At 38.0% G+C, this 21,939-nt stretch overlaps 1 protein-coding gene across 1 annotated transcript in view; it reads left to right on the forward strand.

The window, feature by feature from the left end:
• The window catches only part of HMCN1 (hemicentin 1), a 467,830-nt gene that overhangs the window by 122,810 nt on the left and 323,081 nt on the right, over nucleotides 1-21,939 (forward strand). Inside the window, exons 3-4 of the mRNA XM_028121561.2 lie at nucleotides 4,644-4,802; nucleotides 6,312-6,434. Of these exons, the coding sequence (XP_027977362.2) occupies nucleotides 4,644-4,802; nucleotides 6,312-6,434 (282 nt within the window). The remainder of the gene's footprint in view (nucleotides 1-4,643; nucleotides 4,803-6,311; nucleotides 6,435-21,939) is intronic.

The following is a 21,939-nucleotide window of genomic DNA, read 5'->3' on the forward strand; positions in this document are numbered from 1 at the left end:
ATGTCTTTCTCTGATTGACTTATTTTGCTCAGCATAATACCCTCCAGTTCCATCCACGTTGTTACAATAGCCAAACTATGGAAAGAGCCAAGATGTCCATTGACAGATGAATGGCTAAAGATGTGGTATACACACACACACACACACACACACACACACACACACACACACACACACTGGAATATTATGCAGCCATCAAAAGGAATGAAATCTTGCCATTTCCTTTGGGTATTAACCAGTGTTAAGCTTACTATATATGAGGTTCTGTGTTTCACAGAGGTGCTGTTTTCAGGAGAATAAGGTGGTTCCAATATTTATAGAAAATGTTGTTGACCCTATAGGTTTTATTAAGATGTGGTCTTAAACTTCTCTATTCAAACTTATAGGGTGAAAAAGTACTTAATTAAAGGTTTAGAGGTTCCATTTCAACACATGAGTTTTTTAAAGCTATGTTCAAGTTTTAGTATGAGTCTGAAGATATGGAGGGATCTCATTGGGATGAATTCATTTGGAGTAACTTCCAAGGATTCTAATGGTCTCTAGAGTCTACTCCTGGGTAATGTTTTGATATACACTAAGGCATCCCTAGGTCTTCTTAGAGTTAATTTGAACACAAGTCAAGTGGCTCAAAGACTGTCCTTTACTAACTGGACAAGGTTTATCATTCTTGTCATTCCTAGTGTGTATCCCTGGAGATTTCTTAGCTGTTCTGATTTTTGGCCCATAGAAAGAAGACTTGTGGAATGGGTAAATTTTATATTGTGATTCACATTCAGGTGCATGATGTCAAGCACAGTTGAGGAATGTTTTTGTTTAAGCTTCTGAAAATACAATAGGAATCTAGTTTTTTGAGCAGTCCAGAATATTCATTACAGATGTGCAAAGTTGGCTTCAAGTAAGAATTATTCCTATGTAATATATTAAAGTTATTAATGTGCCCAGTAGCTGTTTCCCACCTTCCTAGCACATAAATGCTTATTTAAGGACATTTTTAGCACACGACAATCCCCCTAAATAACTATTATGCAGAGGAAAATGTGCTATATCATTGAAATGTAAAGCTTGTTGAAGTAAATCCGAAGAGTGAAGAAGTATTTTTGACTGGAAAAAAAGAGAAAATTTTAAAGAGGGGAAGGCATATCATCTCAACCGTAGAAGAAAAATAGTTCAATTTGTCGAATATTTACTCAGTGATTACTATATGCCAGCAAATGTTATGAACTCAGGACTTAAGGACTCGGCAAAGCATAGTTACTGCCATCAATGAGCTTATAGAAAATGGGAGAATTTAGCCATGCATACATTTTTTTTTTAGATTTTATTTATTAATTTGAGAGAAAGAGCATGAGCAATGGGAGGGGGAGAGGGAGAAGCAGACTCCTTGCAGAGCCGGGAGCCCAGTGCGGGTCTCTATCCCAGGATCATGACCTGAGCTGAAGGTAGAGGCTTAACCGACCGAGCCACCTGGGCACCCCTAGCCATGCATATATTGATGAGGAGTGTTGATGATGGAAATGGAGCAGTGGAAAGATGAATGAAAGTACTAAAGGTATTACAGTGTAAAGAAAGGGGCATATTTAAAGAACAGGAAGTAGTCTTACCTAAAGGAAGCAATTTATGAAGAGGGAGCAGTAGGAGATAAGAAACTAGAAAGAGAATTTGATCCAACACAAGTAGTGAAAGATTTTAAGTAGGAACATGTTACACACAGCTCTTACTGCAGGAAAAATAAAGTTTGGTGGTAGGCAGAGTGGAAGGTTAGATTGGAGGCTATACTTGTAACAAAATCAATGATAAGAAGAGTGAATTGTAGGAAGTAAGGAGGAAGGGAGGGGACTGATTCATGATGGAAATAGTTTGACCACTGATTAGGTGAAGGAAGAGGGAGGAGTCAAGATGACTTAGGTTTGAACCTGAATATGGAGGCAGGTAGTTCGATTAACAAAAATAGGGAAGACATGTTTGGGGAAAATATAATGAGTTCTATTTTAGACCCGTGGAATTGTGGAGACCCATAGAACATCTAGGAGATTTTTTTTGTTAAGATTTTATTTATTTGAGAGAGAGAGAGAGAGCACATGAGTAGGGGGAAAGGGGCAGAGGCAGAGGGAGAAGCAGACTCCCCATTGAGTAGGGAGCCCAACATGGGGCTCGATCCCAGAACCCTGGGATCATGACCTGAGCTGAAGGCAGACGCTTAACTGACTGAGCCACCCATGCATCCTAGCAGTAGATGTTTAACAAGCAATTGAAAATGTAAAATTGGGGGTGCCTGGGTGGCTCAGTCAGTTGAACATCTGGCTCTTGGTTTTGGCTCAGGTCATGATCTCATGGGTTGTGGGCTCAAGCCCCAAATGGGGCTCTGCACACTGCCCCCCCAAATAAATCTTTAAAAGATGTAAAATTAGAATTTGGAAGGTAAGTACAGTCTGAAGATACAAGTATACAAGTTTTTGAGAACAGTATTATCTGCTAAAGTAAATGTCATAAACATACACATAAGTAATGGTGGATAGGTGATAAGTTCTGCAAAGATAGAAAGGACTGTTAAGTGATTAAACTTTCTGGGAGTCTTCAGCTGACATCTTCTCAGAAGTGAAGATCAGGTTACTACAGTGTTCAGTCCCCCACCATTAAGAAAGTGACATAATATTTCATGGGTGTCTCAATTTTAGAAGCATTTTATAACAAACGGGGCTCTGTTCCAACTCATTTAATAAATGGTACTCCCAGCCTGTAAGTTTTGAGTGAGATCCAAAGCAAGAAAAGATTCTCCAGTTTGTCCAAACTGCAGTTCAAATGCCTGGCTCTTTTGACCCTGATTATATCTACGCTGTTCAGGATATTGTATCACAATCTGAGACTGTTTGAAGCCTGGGAAAAGCCCGAGTAGGAGAATCAAGTAGAATCTCCAGAGTTTAAAGAAAAAACCTTATCCCTTTCATCAAGTAATTACTTTCTTTTTAAAAAAGAGTTCTTACTTACTGAATTCTGGTGGACTATAGAACCATAAGGCCCCCCTATAACCCCAAGCTCTCTTGCTTTTTATTTGATTGTCTTTTCTAGACCATGAATTCCTTAAGGACAAGATACTTTAGCTTATTATTCATCTTTGTATGTCTAAATCCTAGCAGGGTGTTTAGTGGTTATTGATTGCTCAAAACATACTGGTTGAAAGTCCATTTCCTTGGCCCTGTAGTTATTGATATCTATGCTAAAGAAGTAATCAGACATTTTATATATACATATATAGAGATATAGATATATATATTTGTATTTATATATTTAATAATAGAGGAAAATTTGAAAGAGCATAATCAATAGTAGAGAAATGGTTAACTAAATTATGAGATATAGGCAGAATATTATGCAATCATTAGAACCTATGATTTTGAAGACCATTGATGACATGGAACAGAAGGAGGATATAATCCTAAATTTAAAATATATAAAACTGTAAATATAGCATACTTACACTTTTATCTATAAATCCATATAATTTTGAAAGAAACAAATGTGAGAAGAATTCTTCCTAGGATGCAGACTATTATTGTTTAGGAAAATATATCGAGCCTATTCAAGTAGGAAATAAAACACAGATATCATGTGTTAGTAGGAAAAATGAAGCAGAATGGAAAGAGTGACAGAGAGTGTGTATTTTATATAAGGTGGTCATGGGAGGCTTCTCTGATAGGTAACATTTGAGCAAAAATGAGGTTTGAGAGATATACCGGTATGTTTGTTTGCAGGTGGGAATGATCCAGTAAAAGAGGAATGTTGGCAATGGAGTAGAGAGAGGGAATAGCCACAGGAGCTGTGTTTTTGATTAGGTACATGTGAGTAGTTAGTCTTAGCTATGCCCAAATGATTCCTTCACTGTAAAGGCAGGGCATGTGGCTAGGTTAATAGATATCGTGGTGGGAGTTCATGGAAGTTCTCCTCTGATTGCACTCTCAGTACAGTAAAAACAAGGTCATCAAAAAAGGGTTAAGAAAAGAGGTATGTATGAAATAGTCATGTGAGGGAATGGGATAGTGAATCAACATTTAATTAGGTGAAAAGTATATAACAATTTCTATTATTTTGTGTATGTGGGGTGAATTTATAATTTATCCATAAATATACATTTTTCTTTTTTTAAATTTTATTTTATTATGTTATGTTAATCACCATACATTACATCATTAGTTTTTGATGTAGTGTTCCATGATTCACTGTTTGCATATAACACCCAGTGCTCCATGCAGAACGTGCCCTCTTTAATACTCATCACCAGGCTAACCCATCCCCTCACCCCCTCCCCTCTAGAACCCTCAGTTTGTTTCTCAGAGTCCATAGTCTCTCATGGTTCGTCTCCCCCTCCAATTCCCCCCCTTCATTTTTCCCTTCCTACCATCTTCTTTTTTTTTTTTTTTAACATATAATGTATTATTTGTTTCAGAGGTACAGGTCTGAATACACATTTTTCTATCTTCCATCTCCTGATAAGCAAAGTGATGAATTCAGTGGCAAACTGATAGAAAATAAATGTGAAGAGAACTTTTTTAGTTCTAGAGTTTCTAAAGCAACTTGTCATAACTAAAATATTCCTTTCTTTTCTGTTGATGAAATAATTGCATTCTTTTTTCTCTGCTCCTCAACAGGGTGGTGGTGATTGTCCAGAAATGAGTATTGGAGCTATAAAAATTGCCTTGGAAATTTCTCTTCCTGGCTCTTTCATCTATGTTTTCACTGATGCACGGTCCAAGGATTATCAGCTCACTCATGAGGTGCTCCAGCTTATCCAACAGAAACAGTCACAAGTAAGTAGGAATCAGCCCCCAGATTTTCCATCTGAATGCAGCTGGAAGGAATTTAGGCATACCTTGGAGATATTGTGGGTGCAGTTCTGACCACCACAATAAAGCAGATATCACAATAAAATCAAATGAATTTTTTGGCTTCCCAGTGTACATACAAGTTATGTTTACACTATATTGTACTCTCTTAAGGGTGAAGTATTATCATGTCTTACAAAACCAATATAGACACCTTACTTAAAAAATACTTTATTGCTGGGGCGCCTGGGTGGCTCAGATGGTTAAGTGTCTGCCTTTGGCTCCGGTCATGATCCCAGGGTCCTGGGATCGAGTCCCGCATCGGGCTCCCTGCTCCTAGGGAGCCTGCTTCTCCCTCTGCCTCTCTCCCTCTCTCTCTGTCTGTCTCTCATGAATAAATAAATAAAATCCTTAAAAAAAAAATACTTTATTGCTAAACAATGGTAACCATCATCTGAGCTTTCAGCAAGTCATTCTCACTGATCACGAATCACCATAGCAAAGATACGAATAATGAAAAAGTTTGAAATATTGCAGAAATTACCAGAATGTGACACAGAGACGTGAAGTGAGCAAATGCTGTTGGAAAAATGGTGCTGATAGATTTGCTCAACGCAGGGTTGCCACAAACCTCTAATTTGTAAAGAACACAGTATCTGTGAAGCACGATAAACAAAGTGCTATAAAACAAGGTATACCTATATGGCATGTGAGAGGTTGCCTCTCCTCTTTAACTATACTTTGTGTAGCAAATGTCAATAATTACAACTATTAATCTCTATATATGTATTCCAATATGTATGTGTCATTTAATTTAAACATTAAATCTATATGTAATATTTGTACATATTAATACCTTGTTTTTTAATACAGAGAGAAAATGATTGGGGTTTAATGAAGGTTCTTCTTACCATCTTATTTTTTTAACTGACAAAAACATAGACCTATGTCTCAAATGTCACCTCCTATGTGGAATCTTGTTTGAGTCAGAGTTATTTATTGTATCAGTTAGCTATTGCTATATAATAAACAGTTCTACCTCTCGATGGCTTAAAACAATAAGCATTTATTTCTCACATATTTACAGGACTCTGTTGATCTAGGTGAGACTTGCTCACTTGTGTGTCTGGGGAGAGTTTGGGTTTGACTTATCTAGGCTGATCTCTAGGGTGACTTGGCTCTGCCTTACAGGTTTCTCACCCTTTTTTGAGACCAGTAGGCTAGTTTAGACATGTTCTTTTCAAAATCTTTTGCAAAGTGCATGGATATAGGGAGAAATATATATATATATGTGTGTGTATATGTATATATATATATAATGTATGTATGGTATTATATACATTTATAAATGTATATGTGTATGTATATTATATATGTATGATGTATATATTCCACTTTACTAGTAGCATATTAACATGTAATAGGTACTCAATAAATACATATTGATTGCTGAAAACCCTTTAAATTGTCTTCCTTTTTTTAAAAAAATCATAGGTGGTATTTGTGCTCACTGGAGATTGTGATGACAGGGGCCATATTGGATATAAAGTCTATGAAGAAATTGCCTCTACAAGTTCTGGTCAAGTGTTCCACCTGGACAAAAAACAAGTTAATGAGGTCAGTTTGATAAAGTGGGTCTACTTTATTACTAACTACCTTACCAAGGTATTAGTTAGGCCAACCTAATTGTGACAGATTTGATTTCAAAAACAGTTTGCAAAGAGGTTTTGTTTTTGTTTTTTTTTCCTAGTCCACAGGTCAATAAAGGCATTAAAGCAATGTGGGGAAGCATAGATTTATATAGTATTAGTTTGTTAGTTTCTGGATTATATTACTCTATACTGACATGTTACTTAGATTTAAGCATAAATGTACTTAAAATTCATTCAGTGGGAATTGGAAATTTTTGTAGTTCTTGTTGTTTAGGAAGGTCAATTTGTATTTCTTTTTTTTTAATTTTATTTTATTATGTTATGTTAGTCACCATACAATACATCATTAGTTTTTTTTTCTTTAAAGATTTTTTTTTATTTATTTATTTGAGAGAGAGAGAGAGAGAGAAACAGCATGAGAGGGGAGAGGTTCAGAGGGAGAAGCAGGCTCCCCGCCAAGCCGGGAGCCTGACGTGGGGCTCGATCCCAGGACTCCGGGATCATGATCTGAGCCGAAGGCAGTCGCTCAACCGATTGAGCCACCCAGGCGCCCACATCATTAGTTTTTGATGTAGTGATCCACGATTCATTGTATTTCTGATGCACAACTTTTGGATAACTGGTAACACAAGGTGTAACGGTTCACTGAAGTAGAATATGAAGAAGTTATTGAGCAAAATTCTAATGACATTTGATATCTAAGATTAAAAGTAAAAAGCTGTGGGTGCCTGGGTGGCTCAGTCAGTTAAGCGTCTGCCTTTGGCTCAGGTCATGATGGGATCAAGCCCCACATCGGGCTCCCTGCTCGTGGGGAGTCTGCTTCTCTTTCTACCCCTCCTCCCACTAGTTCTCTTAATCAGTCTCTCTCTCTCTCTCTTTCTTTCTCTCTCAAATAAATAAATAATCTTTAAAAAAATGAAAGTAAAAGCTGTAACTATATAGTTAACTAAAAACTTTTATGGTAATAAAATCAATAACTTATATACTAAGAAAATATTGATATTTTCTAAAACAGTGTTTGAGACATGTCTGCCGCAGTTCTTTCTCCTTTTTGGTACTTTTATTTAGCTTAAGTAGAATTTAGCTTAAGTAGAATTTAGCTTAAGTAGACTAGGACTAGAGAGAAGCATTCCTGAAATTGTCCATTTTTAGAAATTGGAGTTCAATGCCAGCAGGAATGAGCTTTAATTTAGCTGTCAATTATGGCAATTCCAACCCCTTCACCATTTGGTTCAAGAAAGGTCATCTTTGGGCCACTGAGACTCAAGAGGAATTTAGCTAGGGGCATCTTGGAAGAATGCTCTTCTAGGTATTATCCTGTATTGATGTGAATCCCAGACCTGACGCAGCCAATCTTCTTACAGTTCTGAGGAGTAAATAAATATAAGGGGGATTTGGATTAAGTCAACACTCAAATCCCATCCTACTGCTAAGCCTCCAGAATTAAGGAAATGATGTTTTTGCCTACACCAGTTAGAGTTGAGCATTTAGTTACCTAAAGATAAATGCATCCTATCTGATAAGAATTCCTTTGTGACATGGTTTCTGTTAGCTCCAGTTTCCTAATTTGTAAAATGGGGATAATAGAATTATCCATTTTGGAAAGTCTTTAGAAGATTAAATGAGATAATGCATGTAAAATGTTTCAAGCGAGGTCTGGTACAGGGTAAGTGCCCAATAAATGTTAACTAGTATTTTTTAATCGTCATTATGATGTTATTTTGCTTTCAAAGTGGAGAAATTGTGCCACTATGTTGTTTGTTAGAAACCAGATGGCTAGCTGTTTCTAGGAAATAAATTTACTCAAATGGGAAAAGAATGGAGAGATGATTTTCTTGTTTCCTGTGTGAGAAAGGATATTTTAAGGGGTTACTGGAAACAGTATAAGCCAATGTTTCTCTTAAAGAAAGCCATGATGGTGGAAGATTTTATTAACAGAAACCAGAATGACAGTGTTAAAATTGGATTTGCAAAATTTTTAGCATATAGTTTAGCCATTTCTCTTTCCTCATTGCTCAAAATTCTCCTGTTATATAAACATTATAAACTCTAGGAAAAATAGATGCTATAATGAGAGCTACTTAACAGAGATGAGAACTGCAGGGAAGCCACACATAGCTGAGTCCTTTCATTTTACTCAAGAGTGATTTTTCTATTTTTAAAGGTAATTGCATTTTATCCTCTTAACCTAGTTCATCAGTTTCCTAGCGGGGTATATTTTGTATCAGCTCTCTCTTGAGATAACTTGAGGTTTCCTCTTTCTTCCCGCTTTTTAAAAAAATAATAATTAAATAGAGTATCTTTCATCTTTATTTAACATAAAAGAAACCAAAGTGAAGAAATTATTTGGCTGGGCATCAGTGGTCTATAAATCATTGTATGGTATTACATTTTGGGAACACAAGTTACGACACATCTCAAGGATGTACTTAATTCACCTTTGAAGTTGGAAAAGGAACTAAAAGCCTTACTCCTCCATTTCTTTGTAAACTGAGTTATTGTTAATGGAGCTAGTTAATGCTTCCTTAGGTATAAGAAAATTCCAACTTTGAAATCTCAAAGTTACCCGCAGATGTTGTATTTTTGCATCAAAGAAGCTAACACAAAAGATGCATTGTTAATTGGATAATTTACTTGTTCTGAGTTTCCCCATTCTTTCTCCCTACCTCTCCCAACTCATGTCTTCAAACAGTCCCCTTCCATCTCCCCTATTCCCCCCCAAAAAAACTTTCTACCTGGATATCCTAGCCCTATGGATTGGTGTTATTTCCCACTTGTAAGTAATGCTGCATAGTGGACTGTATTATATCAGAAGAAAGTTTTATTAAATAAAGGAATAATTGTCAAATAATTTCTATTTTTTTAAAGGAGGTAAGTGATGATATTTCGAAGTCTCTCAATAAATCTTTTTTTTTTAATTTTATTTATTTATTTGACTCAGAGAGAGAGAGAGAGAGCGCACAAGCATGGGGAGTGGCAGGCAGAGGGAGAGGGAGAAGCAGGCTCCCCTGCTCTGCTGAAGGCAGTTGCTTAGCCAACTGAGCCACCCAGGAACCCTCTCAATAAATATTAATGACTGTCTTATCATGTAACTTGCAAGTCTGTGGTGTAGGATGTTTTAATGCCAGTGTTCCTTATGAACACTTAGTGCTTTCTTTGGGAGCGGTCTCTGTGTTTCTCTGTTTGGCACAGGCACATTCTGTTCTACCCTCATTCTCTATTAAACATGGAAGGCTCCCACAATTCTTTCCTTCTCTCAGCAATCACCCTGTGATTAAGAAAATAATGCTAGTATCAACTTAGAATGATTGAGTGCTTAATATGGCCATTCGACAGGACTTTAATTTTGGGGCACCTGAGCGGCTCAGTTGGTTAAGCGACTGCCTTCCGCTCAGGTCATGGTCCCAGGGACCTGGGATCGAGCCCTGTGTTGGACTCCCTGCTCAGTGGGGAGCCCGCTTCTCCCTCTCCCTCTGCCTGCCACTCCCCTTGCTTGTGCTCACTCTTTCTCTCTCTCTCAAATAAATAAGTAAAATCTTTAAAAAAAAAGACTTTAATTTTATTTCATTTAATCTTTACCATAGCCTGTAAGGAAGACAGCATGATCATAAGCCCCATTTCACAGATTAGGGAACTGAAGCCTAGGAAGGCAGAGCATCTTGCTCGAGGTTAAATTGCTGCTAAGTGTTTGAATTTAGGGGACATATTCAGTCTTTCTCCTGAGATAGTCCTCTTAGCCACCATAAGTCCCTGCCTGTGATTTCCACTTCTGTTTTCATCAGAAGATGCATTTTTTAAAAATTAACATATTTAAATTAGCATACAATGTTATATTAGTTTCAGGTTACAACATAGTGATTTGACAATTCTATGCATTATTCAGTGCTCACCACGATGAGTATAGTTATCATCTATAACCATGCAGTATTATTACAGTATTATTGACTATATGCTCTATGCTGTGCTTTTCTTCTCTGTGACTTATTTATTTTATACCTGGAAGTTTGAACCTCTTAATTCCCTTTATCTATTTTACCCGTTCCCCCCACCCACCTCCCATCTGGCAACTACCAGTTTGTTCTCTGTGTTTAAGAGTCTGGTTTTGTTTGTTTTTTTAGATTCTATATATAAGTGAAATCATATGGTATTTGTTTTTCTCTGACTTACTTCACTTAGTATTATGCCCTCAAGATCCATCCATGCTGTTGCAAATGACAAGATCTCATTCTTTTTTTATGGCTGGGAAAATATATATGTATATTTTATACATATAAAAATATATAATATATATATATATGATAGACACCTGGGTTGTTTCTATACCTTGGCTTTTGTAAATAATGTTGCAATAAACATAGGGGTACATATAATTTTTTGAGTTAGTGTTTTTATTTTCTTTGGGTCCAGTAGTGAGATTACTGGATCATAGGGTATTTCTGTTTTTAATTTTTTGAGGAACCTCCATACTGTTTTCCAGAGTGGCTGCACCAGTTTGTATTCCCACCAACAGTGCACGAGGGTTCTTTTTTCTTCACATCCTTCCCAACACTTGCTATTTCTTGTCTTTGGGGTACTAGGCATTCTGACTGGTATGAAGTGATAACTCACTGTGGTTTTGATTTGCTTTTCCCTGTGATTAGTGATGTTGAGACTTTTTTATGTACCCCTTGGCCATCTGCATATCTTCTTTGGAAAATTTTCTGTTCTGGTCCTCTGCCCATTCTTTAATTAGATTAGTTGTTTTAGTGTTAAATTTTAGTGTTGAGTCATATAAGTTCTTCATATATTTTGGATATTAACCCTTTAAGAGGTTGTAGTTTTGTCAGGAAAGTTAGAAATTTCAGCCTCCTTAATTTGTTCAGTGAATATTTGCTGTATTTGACGCTAGTCACCACACTAATCAGTGGGGACAGCAAAGGCCAACAAGATGCTGTCTCTGTCTTCACGGAGCCTAGAGGTAGGAGAGGAGATATAATGACACTATAAGCTTAAGGAAGGCAACCCCAGCAACTCAAACAGCCAGAGACTTCACTCAAGGAGGACCAGGGGGCTCATTGGAAACCAGAACACACCTTCTGTTCCTCAGGATCCTAACTGCTGCCATGACTGGTGAGAGTAGACAGGGGGTGTCTAATGCCAGACTCTCTGAGTTTGAACACAGTTCTACCACTCACTAGATTCATGATCCTGGGTAAGTTATTTACCTCCTCTCTGCTTTAGTTTCTTCATTGATAAGACAGGATAAATAATAGCACAAACCACAGAAGATTAAGCAAATTGGGAAGTTTCAGTAGTACTACTAGCACATAATAAGACTTTGAAAAAATATTACCTGTTTGTTTTTTTAATGTATATTTTTTCAAGTAACAAAACTGCAGATCCCATTTCCCCCTGTCCTTTCTATCTCTTAGCAATAGACTTGGGCATTTGATGTAAATTTACTATCCTTGGGGCACCTGGGTGGCACCTGGGTTAGGCCTCTGACTCTTGGTTTTGCTCAGGTCATGATCTCGGGGTCATGAGTTTGAGCCCCATGTTGGGCTCTAAACTGGATGTGGAGCCTGCTTGGGATTTTCACTCTCCCTCTGCCCCTCCTCTCTTTCTTTCTCTCTAAAATATATACACATAAATCTTTTTTAAAATATAAATTTACTACCCTCTACTTTATCAGGGGCTGAAAAGACACTGAAATACCTTTTTCTTTCTTTGAATAAGTGGCAGAGAGGTAAAAGTCCAGGACATTAGGAACCTCGGGTCCAGACCCTCCTCCCTCCTGGGCAAAACTGTCCCAACAGCTGCTAAAGTCTGCACGCTCTGGGATCTTATTATCAATTTTCTTACAACATCAAAGGAAGAGGGGAGGTCATCCCAGAATTTTTACTCTAAGGAATGATACAAGAATGATGCCATCTATTACAGAGGCAGGGTGTCAGCAGTCATCTGGGCAGAAAATGGATAGATAGCTCACTCAACAGGGGCAAAGAGAGTTTAATGAATTACAGTTTAGCAAGATGTGGGCGGGGCTAAGGGCAGCCAACAGAGGATGCTGAAGCACCAAGAGTCCAGCAACAATGGAAGAGAGAGCTTGGGCCAACACCCAGGGAGACCAAGGGTGAGGGCTCATGAGTGGTGATGGTATGTGGTAGGCAGATTGCAGCCCTGGAGGGTTGGAGCCAGAGGAACAAATATCCATCCCCACTTTCTTCATCCCTTTCAATTCCTGATGGCTTTTCATTTCCAGGTGCCTTTTAATTTTCCTCAGTCTAACTGGAAGCTGAGAGACCAAGGAGCCTTATTGAAGTAGTTCATTAAAGTCAGTGTCCCAGGGCACAGAGCCTAACAGACAAGGGTAGAGAATGGATCTGGAGGGGCAAAATGAAACTATCCAGCACAAGCAGTATTGTGTGGTAGTTAAGGCTCTAGGCTTTAGGAACAAGGCTGATATCCCAGCCATGCAACCTTGACAAGTTACCTGGTTTTTCTGTCTCTGTTTCCTCATCTGTAAAATGGAAAGAGTGATAGTTACCTCAGATGGCTGTTGTGCTTAGAATATATCAATAAATATTAACTGCTAATATTTTTATTTACTGATACATGTTAGTCAAAATATTCCATCAGCCTCTTTTAGAATTTTCCCTAAAACAAAGAAATAGATATTAAGGGTCCATCTGTGACAAGATGGCCAAAGGCAGTATACTATAATGGGAAATTCTGGGGCTTTAGAAATAGGGAGACCAGGGTTTGAATGACCTCTCTGTCTTTAGCTTTATGTAGCTTTATATAAGTTCTCTGAGACTGTTTCTTCATGTGAAATCAGGCATATTAATTACTTCACAGGACTGTCATGAGGTTTAAATAAAATAAGGAATACCTATAGTATGCTGAATGGAGACCCAGGAGAATGGAAATCACCCAGCCTGGAGGTTCTTAGGAAAGGAATGGCTCCTTTGCCAAAGAGGGCACCTGTAGTTTTCCTTTGATTGTAGGTCCTGGGTGTACCCTTACCCTACAGAGTGCTCAGAAGGACAGAGGCATTTTGGTGAGCCCCAACTTTACAAATAAATGTCTGAAGGAGAATGGACTCAGGACTACTGTAGACTTTTGTATGATTCTCAGACTTTTACAATTTCCTTATATTTGTAATTTTTCTTATCTTCACATCACAATAAAATGTTAAAAGGTAAAGGGTTTAACTGCTTATTTTGTGAATATACTAACATCAATACTAATCTTAATAATATAGGTAGCCTTACAGAATGCTTATTATGTTCCAGGTGCTAGGCTGAGTGCATTTCTCTAAGCCTCACAGGCCTATGGGCAATAGATAATTTTTTAAACAATAAGTTAAGTATGTATTTTTTGTTTTAACTAAACAAATGGAAACATAAAGTACACATGGCTTCATTTAACCATATTAGTGACCAATAAAGCAGTACTATTACTGCTCTAATAAGCACTCTATGCAAAGGCCCAAAGAGAAAAAATTCTCTTCTCCTGCCAGTCATTCTAGAGTCAAATTGTGTAATTGCAGCTATAAAGAGGAGACAAAAGCAGGCAGTGTCCTTGGGTGACACTGGGTGACACTTTTTCCCTGCAGAGAAAAAGAAGGGAGGTGCTTTGAGTCTGAGAAGCATCCTAGAGCTGAGAAATAGTCAAGTCCTGGAAGTTCTTCTGGAGGAAAACAGAACACACAATCCTTTCTTCTGTCTGTAACAGTAATTGAGACTCTAAGATAAAACACCTTTATTCTTTTTCCACTAAGGAATTTCCAGTGAGAAGTAGGAGTCGAACTCACTAGATGGCTTCAGTAGAAGTAGGTAAAGCCCAGGAAAATGAAGTGACAGTTTATTTAAGTTTTGTTGAGGCATAATTGGCATAGAATACACTGAACTTGTTTAAAGCATACCCATCTGATAAGTTATGACATCTGTAATCATCACCACAGTCAAGGTAAGAACATATCTGTCACCCTCAAAGATTTTCTTGTATCTCTTGTCACTCCATCCTGCCCCTATTGTACCACCCATCCCTAGGCAACCACTGATCTTTTTATCACTATAGATTAGTTTGCATTTAAAAAAATGTTATATAAATGAAATCATACGGTATGTACCTCTTTTTGGTCTGGCTTACGCACTCAGAATAATTATTTTAAGGTTTGTCTATATTTTATTTTATTTTTAAAGATTTTATTTATTTATTTGTGAGAGAGAGAGCGAGCACATGAATTGGGGGGAGGGGTATAGGAAGAGGGACAAGCAGACTCCCCGCTGAGCAGGGAGCCCAATGCGGGGCTCAATCCCAGGACCCCAGAATCATGACCTGAGCCAAAGGCAGATGCGCAACTGACTGAGCCACCCAGGCACCCCAAGATTTATCTATATTTTAGTGTTCAACAGTTCATTCTTGTTATTGCTGGGTAGTATTCTACTGTATGGATATAGCAATGTTTGTTTATTCATTCACCCGGTAGTGGACATTTATATTGTTTCTAGCATTTGGTTATTACAAATAAAGCTGCTATAAATGTTCATGTACAAGTCTTTGCATGGACATATGCTTTCATTTCTTTTGTATAAATTCCACAGGGGAATGACTGGATCAGATAATAGTATGTGAAATAACAGTCTTACACCCAATCCCTAAAAAATTCTAACACCCTGGCAACAAAGAGCCTCATGGATGAGAGATTACTGGATATATTTCTCTTGCTAGTTTTATACTTATTTTCACTGGTTAATACTGATATTAGAAAGATTATAAACTTTGCTGGAATGTGAAAGCAAAGCCCTTTCCTGCTGCTTTGGCCAAAGACCCCTTGTGACTAGAATTCAGACAAAGAGCTTTGTGTATACAAGCTCAGTGATGAGACTCTGAAACCCAGAGTTTTGAACAATGAATACTCTGGAATGAAGTATCTGCCATTTTGTTTTTTCATCTTCTGAGTTTCACTCCAGACGTTATTTCAAAAACATAACCTTAGTGCTGACCTTGAAAATAAGTAGAAACGGGTGTTTCCTCTGAAATTTGAAAATGTATCAGAGACAAATATAACATTCTAGAAAGCTACAGGAAATGTTTGAAAACAATGCATAAACGTTTCCACTCATTCGTTCTTGGAATTCACCTAATTAAATGTTGAAAATGAAGTGGAGAACTCAGAGCTCAAACTTTAAAAAATGTGAAGTCTTTACATCCACAAACACATGAAAAAAGAAATATTTATCTTAGTTACAGTAGAATGCTTTCTTTCTTTATTATGCTAAGATTGATATGTTATCCTCATGAATGTATGCTGGCAACTCTAATATTCCCGTCACATAGTTTACCTGGCAGTCACTAATTAGATCACTGAAATGGTGAAATAGAACCATGTGTATTTTTTGTTTAGAATAAATAAAACAACATAATTTATTGTTTAAAAAATTATTTATCGCTCATAGACCTCTGAGCATTGAACAGTATTTTAAAATGTCATTTATAGTGTGGATAGTGTGTAATATTCTTTGCAAGTGGAGAAAAAAAGATCACTCTTCTCAATAGCATCTTATTTAGGGAGAAATTACTGAGAGTCAAGCAGAGCCCTCCTGTTGTTTGAAACAGTGGGGAATGGGAAGTGGCGAGGATAAGCCTGTAAAAAATGAGAATGGCCATCTTCCATTTCATGGTTTCATGTATTGGCTTGGGAAACTACTTGAAGGACTAATTACAAACTGTGGCAGTATATTCTATGAAGGCAGTGGGAGTCACATCTATAAAACAAAACTCATTGTCTATGTAGGTTTCAATGTAAGAGTGTTGTCCCACAGTCCTTCATAAGATAATCATAATATTTGACCCCTGGTATCACTTGTCTATAAAATTTAGGAAACAGAATGGGTATCACTTACTAAACCTCCCTAAAATACCAAAAAGGAGCAAGAGGCTTATATAAATGCCTGAAAGAATATTTCTGAAAAGTAAATAAAGAAATGTTATCTAAGGGCAAATGGTAGCCGTTAGGTTTCATTCATTAAATAGAACCAGAACATCAGAAAAAGAAATAAACCTGTTTTCTTAGCTAACTCTATTTTGATTAGAAGCTGAAAAAAGTTGATTTTGACTATGAGATGTCAGCTTTAATGGAGTCAGTCAATTACAAAAGTCTTAACTATCAAAACATTATAATGTCAATCTCAAAGTCTTTGAAAAATTTATTCAAATCCACACTGGCTTGAAATATGATTTATTCGAGCCATTTCGAGGGCTTGGTCTTTATTTTTACTGGAGTTATGGTAGAAATTAAAGATCTGAATTGAGAGGAAAATGACCCAGGTGTTTGATATTTAAAACTGAAACAACTTCATAGTCACTGAAGTCACTGATCGTAATCTCTTTAATAGTTCACCTGTTGAGATCCACAAAGGAGCACAAAGGAATGAAGAACATCTGCAATGTTGAAGCAAATAAAATGCTATTGAATTTTTATTTTCACAGAGCCTCATCAATTTGGATATTTCCTTTCATATTTTATCAATTTAAATTTTAAAGTTTTAAAACTTTTTAGAGAAGACGTGTCTATGGTGAAATAAGCATGCCTTCCTCTCTCTCTCTCTACAAACACACACTCCAGAGTATATTTGATTTTCTAGGAATTCAGAAAGAACAAGAGAACTAACACATTTAAGATGTTTTATACCTGTTGTTTCAAACAATATTGTATTTTCTAAAGATTTTATTTTATTTTATTAAAGATTTTATTTATTTATTTGACAGAGACACAGTGAGAGAGGGAACACAAGCAGGCAGTGGGAGAGGGAGAAGCAGGCCTCCTGCCAAGCAGGGAGCCCAATGTGGGGCTCAATCCCGGGACCCTGGGATCATGACCTGAGCCGAAGACAGATGCTTAACAGCTGAACCACCCAGATGCCCCAAGATTTTAAATCATTAAGAAAGCAATTATATTTCACTACCTAATCTAGAAATTATTAAAGACATATATAACAAGAATATTTGGTGTGTAAAAATCAAGTGAGATCATGTGTCCAAAGCATTTTTAAAGGGACCTAATTTTGAATCTTGGGAAGAAGAATTTTGGAATCATAGTTTCTTCTTTTCCCAAAGACTTCTAAACATCTAGGCTAACTGGTCTAGCTGACCAAGAGATTTGTGTACCCAGAAGACCAAAGGTAGTCTTTTGTCTATCACAGAATGGGGAAATATAAAAAGGTCTGACTACTACATCTTTACTCCAGGTCAAGAGGTCCCTACTACTAGTATTTTCATTTAATTATGATAATCTGGTTCAAGGTTAATTGGCTGTTGTTAATTTATAGACATAGAAGAGCTTATATAATTTTAAAATTTTCTTTTCTCAATTGCCTAGCCAGGAATTCTACTATATAATTACTATTATTCTGAAAGAAAAAGTCATATTTTTTGTACTAAACCCAGTAGATTCATATTATTTTAACATTGCAAGAGTGTACCTGGTTAATACCTTTGACAAAAATACTTATAACAATTAAACGTGGCTTAATACCTTTGGAGAACACATATGATTTACTTTTTGAAAAGCAGTATCATATGACCTCACTGATATGAGGAATTCTTTTTTTTTTAAAGATTTTATTTATTTATTTGAGAGAGAGAGAATGAGAGAGAGCACGAGAGGGAAGAGGGTCAGAGGGAGAAGCAGACTCCCCGCTGAGCAGGGAGCCCGATGCGGGACTCGATCTCGGGACTCCAGGATCATGACCTGAGCTGAAGGCAGTCGCTTAACCAACTGAGCCACCCAGGTGCCCTGATATGAGGAATTCTTAATGTCAGGAAACAAACAGGGTTGCTGGAGTGGTGGGGGGTGGGAGGGATGGGGTGGCAGGGTGATAGACATTGGTGATAGACTGGGTAATAGACATTGTGCTATGGTGAGCACTGTGAATTGTGTAAGACTGTTGAATCACAGACCTGTACCTCTGAAACAAATAATACATTATATGTTAAAAAAAAAAAAGAAGAAGATAGCAGGAAGGGAAGAATGAAGGGGGAGAAATCGGAGGGGGAGATGAACCATGAGAGACTATGGACTCTGAGAAACAAACTGAGGGTTCTAGAGGGGAAGGGGGTAGGGGGATGGGTTAGCCTGGTGTTGGGTATTAAAGAGAGCACGTACTGCATGGAGTACTGGGTGTTATACAAAAACAATGAATCATGGAACACTACATCAAAAACTAATGATGTAGGGGGAGGAGCAAGATTGTGGAGGAGTAGGAGACCTGGATTTCATCTGGTCCCGGGAATTTAGCTGGATAGGGATCAAACCATTCTGAACACCTACGAACTCAACAGGAGATCGAAGAAAAGAATAGCGACAACTCTTTGAACAGAAAAGCGACCACTTTCTGGAAGGTAGGACGTGTGGAGAAGTGAATCCAAGGTGATATTCGGGAGGATAGATGGCGGGGGAGGGGGCCTCCATCTGTTGCTTCTGGCAAGTGATAGAGCCGCAGAGCACAAAATCGGAACTTTTAGAAGTCGGCTCCGCTGAGGGACGTCGCTCCAGTGGCTAAGCGGGGGTGGAACCCTCATGGGACAGTGTGATCTTAGGACCCTTGGGGTCACAGAAAGACAGGGGGTGCCTGAGTGCAGCAGAGCTCCCAGGTATCAGAGCAGGGAAGCTGGCTGCAGAGATGGAGCCAAGGCGTGGGCTCTCAGCTCAGGGTTGCCATAAACTGTGATCTGCGGTGCAGTTGGGCCACTGCTCCTCCAGCAGGGACCCAACAAGCGGCAGGTCGGGGGAGACTCTCCTTCCTCCCCCAGGAGGAGCAATGCAGGAGTGCACTGCAGGGATCTGCTGGGTTTGGAGACTCCACAGGGGTCGTGTGCCAGAGATAGAAATGCTCAGTCGCAGGCCAGGTGAGCACGGAGTGTGGCCGACGGGAGTGACTGACTCCTTTTCTCTGGGGGCGCACTGAGGAGTGGGGCCCCGAGTTCTCTGCTTCTCTGGGAGCGGAGATTAGGAGGCCGCCATTTTCACTCTCGTCCTCCACAGCTGTACGGAAAGCTTGCAGGGAGCCAAAGCTCCGGAAAGCAAACCCGAGCCGATTACTTAGCCCAGACCCGGCAAGGGCGGGGCAATTCCGCCTCCCACAAAGACATTTGAGAACCATGGCAACAGGCCCCTCCCCCAGAAGATCAGCAAGAACAGCCCGCCAAGACCAAGTTTACCAATCAAGGAGAATGGCAGAACTCCAGCACTAGGGGAATACTGCACATAGAATTCATGGCTTTTTTTACCATGATTCCTTAGTCTTTCAAAGTTAATTTTTTTTACTGTCTTTTTTTTTAATCTTTCTTTTTTCCTTTTTCAACCGACATCTTATCAATCCCCTTTTTTAAAAAAACATTTTTTAGTTTTCATTTTTAGAATCATATTCTATCCCTTCATAGTAGTTAACCTTATTTTTGGCATATATATATATACATTGTTCTCTTTAAAATTTTGAGATACAGTTTCTTCTAACAGATCAAAATATACCTTAAATCTCTAGTGTATGGCTTTGTTCTAGTCTCCTGCCTGATCACATTCTCTCCCCTTTTTCTTTTTTTTCTTTCTTTTGTTTTAAATCCTCTTCTTTCTTTTTTCAAACAACTTCTTATCTTATCAATTCCTTTTATAAAATTTTTAAATAATTTTCATATTTACAGTCAGATTCCATCCCTTCATTGTATTAACCCTTATTTTTGTACATATATAAGTTTTTCTTTCTTTAAAATTTTGGGAGGCACTTTCTTCTAACAGACCAAAATACGCCCAGAATCTACTGTGTGGCACTGATCTATGCACCAGCCTGATCAGATTTGATCATATTCTGTTTTGTTTTGTTGGTTTATATCTTTTTCTTTTTTTTTTTTCTTTTTTCTTTCTTTCCCTTTCTTTCCTCCCAGTTTCAGGTCTCTTCTGATTTGTTTAGTGTATATTTTCTAGGGACGTTGTTACCCTGTTAGCATTTTGTTCTCTCATTCATCTCTTCTCCTATGGGACAAAATGACAAGACAGAAAAAATCACCTGAAAAAAAAGAACAAGTGGCAGTACCGACTGCCAGGGACCTAATCAATACGGATATTAGTAAGATGTCAGAACTAGAGTTCAGAATAATGATTTAAAGATACTAGCTGGGCTTGAAAAAAGCATGGGATTATTAGATTCTTATTAGAGAAACCCTTTCTGGAGAAACAAAAGAACTAAAATCTAACCAAGTTGAAATCAAAAAGGCTATTAATGAGGTGCAATCAAAAATGGAGGCTCTCACTGCTAGGATAAATGAGGCAGAAGAGAGAATTAGTGGTATAGAAGACCAAATGATGGAAAATAAAGAAGCTGAGAAAAAGAGAGATAAACTACTACTGGATCATGAGGGCAGAATTCGAGAGATAAACGATACCATAAGACAAAACACGTTAGAATAATTGAGATCGCAGAAGAAGAAGAAAGAGAGAGAGAGTGGCAGAAGGTATATTGGAGCAAATTATAACAGAGAACTTCCCTAATTTGGGGAAGAAACAGGCATCAAAATCCAGGAGGCACAGAGAACCCCCCTCAAAATCAATAAAAATAGGTCAACACCCCGACATCTAACAGTAAAACTTAGGAGTCTCAGAGACAAAGAGAAAATCCTGAAAGCAGCTGAGGACAAGAGATCTGTAACCTACAATGGTAGAAACATTAGATTGGCAACAGACCTATCCACAGAGACCTGGCAGGCCAGAAAGGACTGGCATGATCTATTCAGAGCACTAAATGAGAAAAATATGCAGCCAAGAATACTATAGCCAGCTAGGCCGTCACTGAAAATAGAAGGAGAGATAAAAAGCTTCCAGGACAAACAAAAACTAAAGGAATTTGCAAACACGAAACCAGCCCTCCAAGAAATATTGAAAGGGGTCCTCTAAGCAAAGAGAGAGTCTAAAAGTAACATAGACCAGAAAGGAACACAGACAATATACAGTAACAGTCACCTTTCAGGCAGTACAGTGGCACTAAATTCATATCTTTCAATAGTTACCCTGAATGTAAATGGGCTAAATGCCCCAATCAAAGACACAAGGTATCAGACTGGATAAAAAAACAAGACCCATCGATATGCTGTCTGCAAGAGACTCGTTTTAGATCCAAAGACACCCCCAGATTGAGAGTGAGGGGTGAAAAACCATTTACCATGCTAATGGACACCAAAAGAAAGCTGGGGTGGCATTCCTTATATCAGACAAATTAGATTTTAAACCAAAGACTGTAATAAGAGATGAGGAAGGACACTATATCCTGCTTAAAGGGTTTATCCAACAAGAAGATCTAACAATTGTAAATATCTATGCCCCTAACATGGGAACAGCCGATTATATAAGGCAATTATAACAAAAGTAAAGAAACACATCGACAACAATACAATAATAGTGGGGGACTTTAACACCCCCCTCACTGAAATGGACA

This window comes from Eumetopias jubatus, unplaced genomic scaffold (genome assembly GCF_037043125.1).
Source record: "Eumetopias jubatus isolate StellerSeaLion01/CBP00866 unplaced genomic scaffold, mEumJub1_p1.0 scaffold_12, whole genome shotgun sequence".
NCBI classification, from domain to species: Eukaryota; Metazoa; Chordata; class Mammalia; order Carnivora; family Otariidae; genus Eumetopias; species Eumetopias jubatus.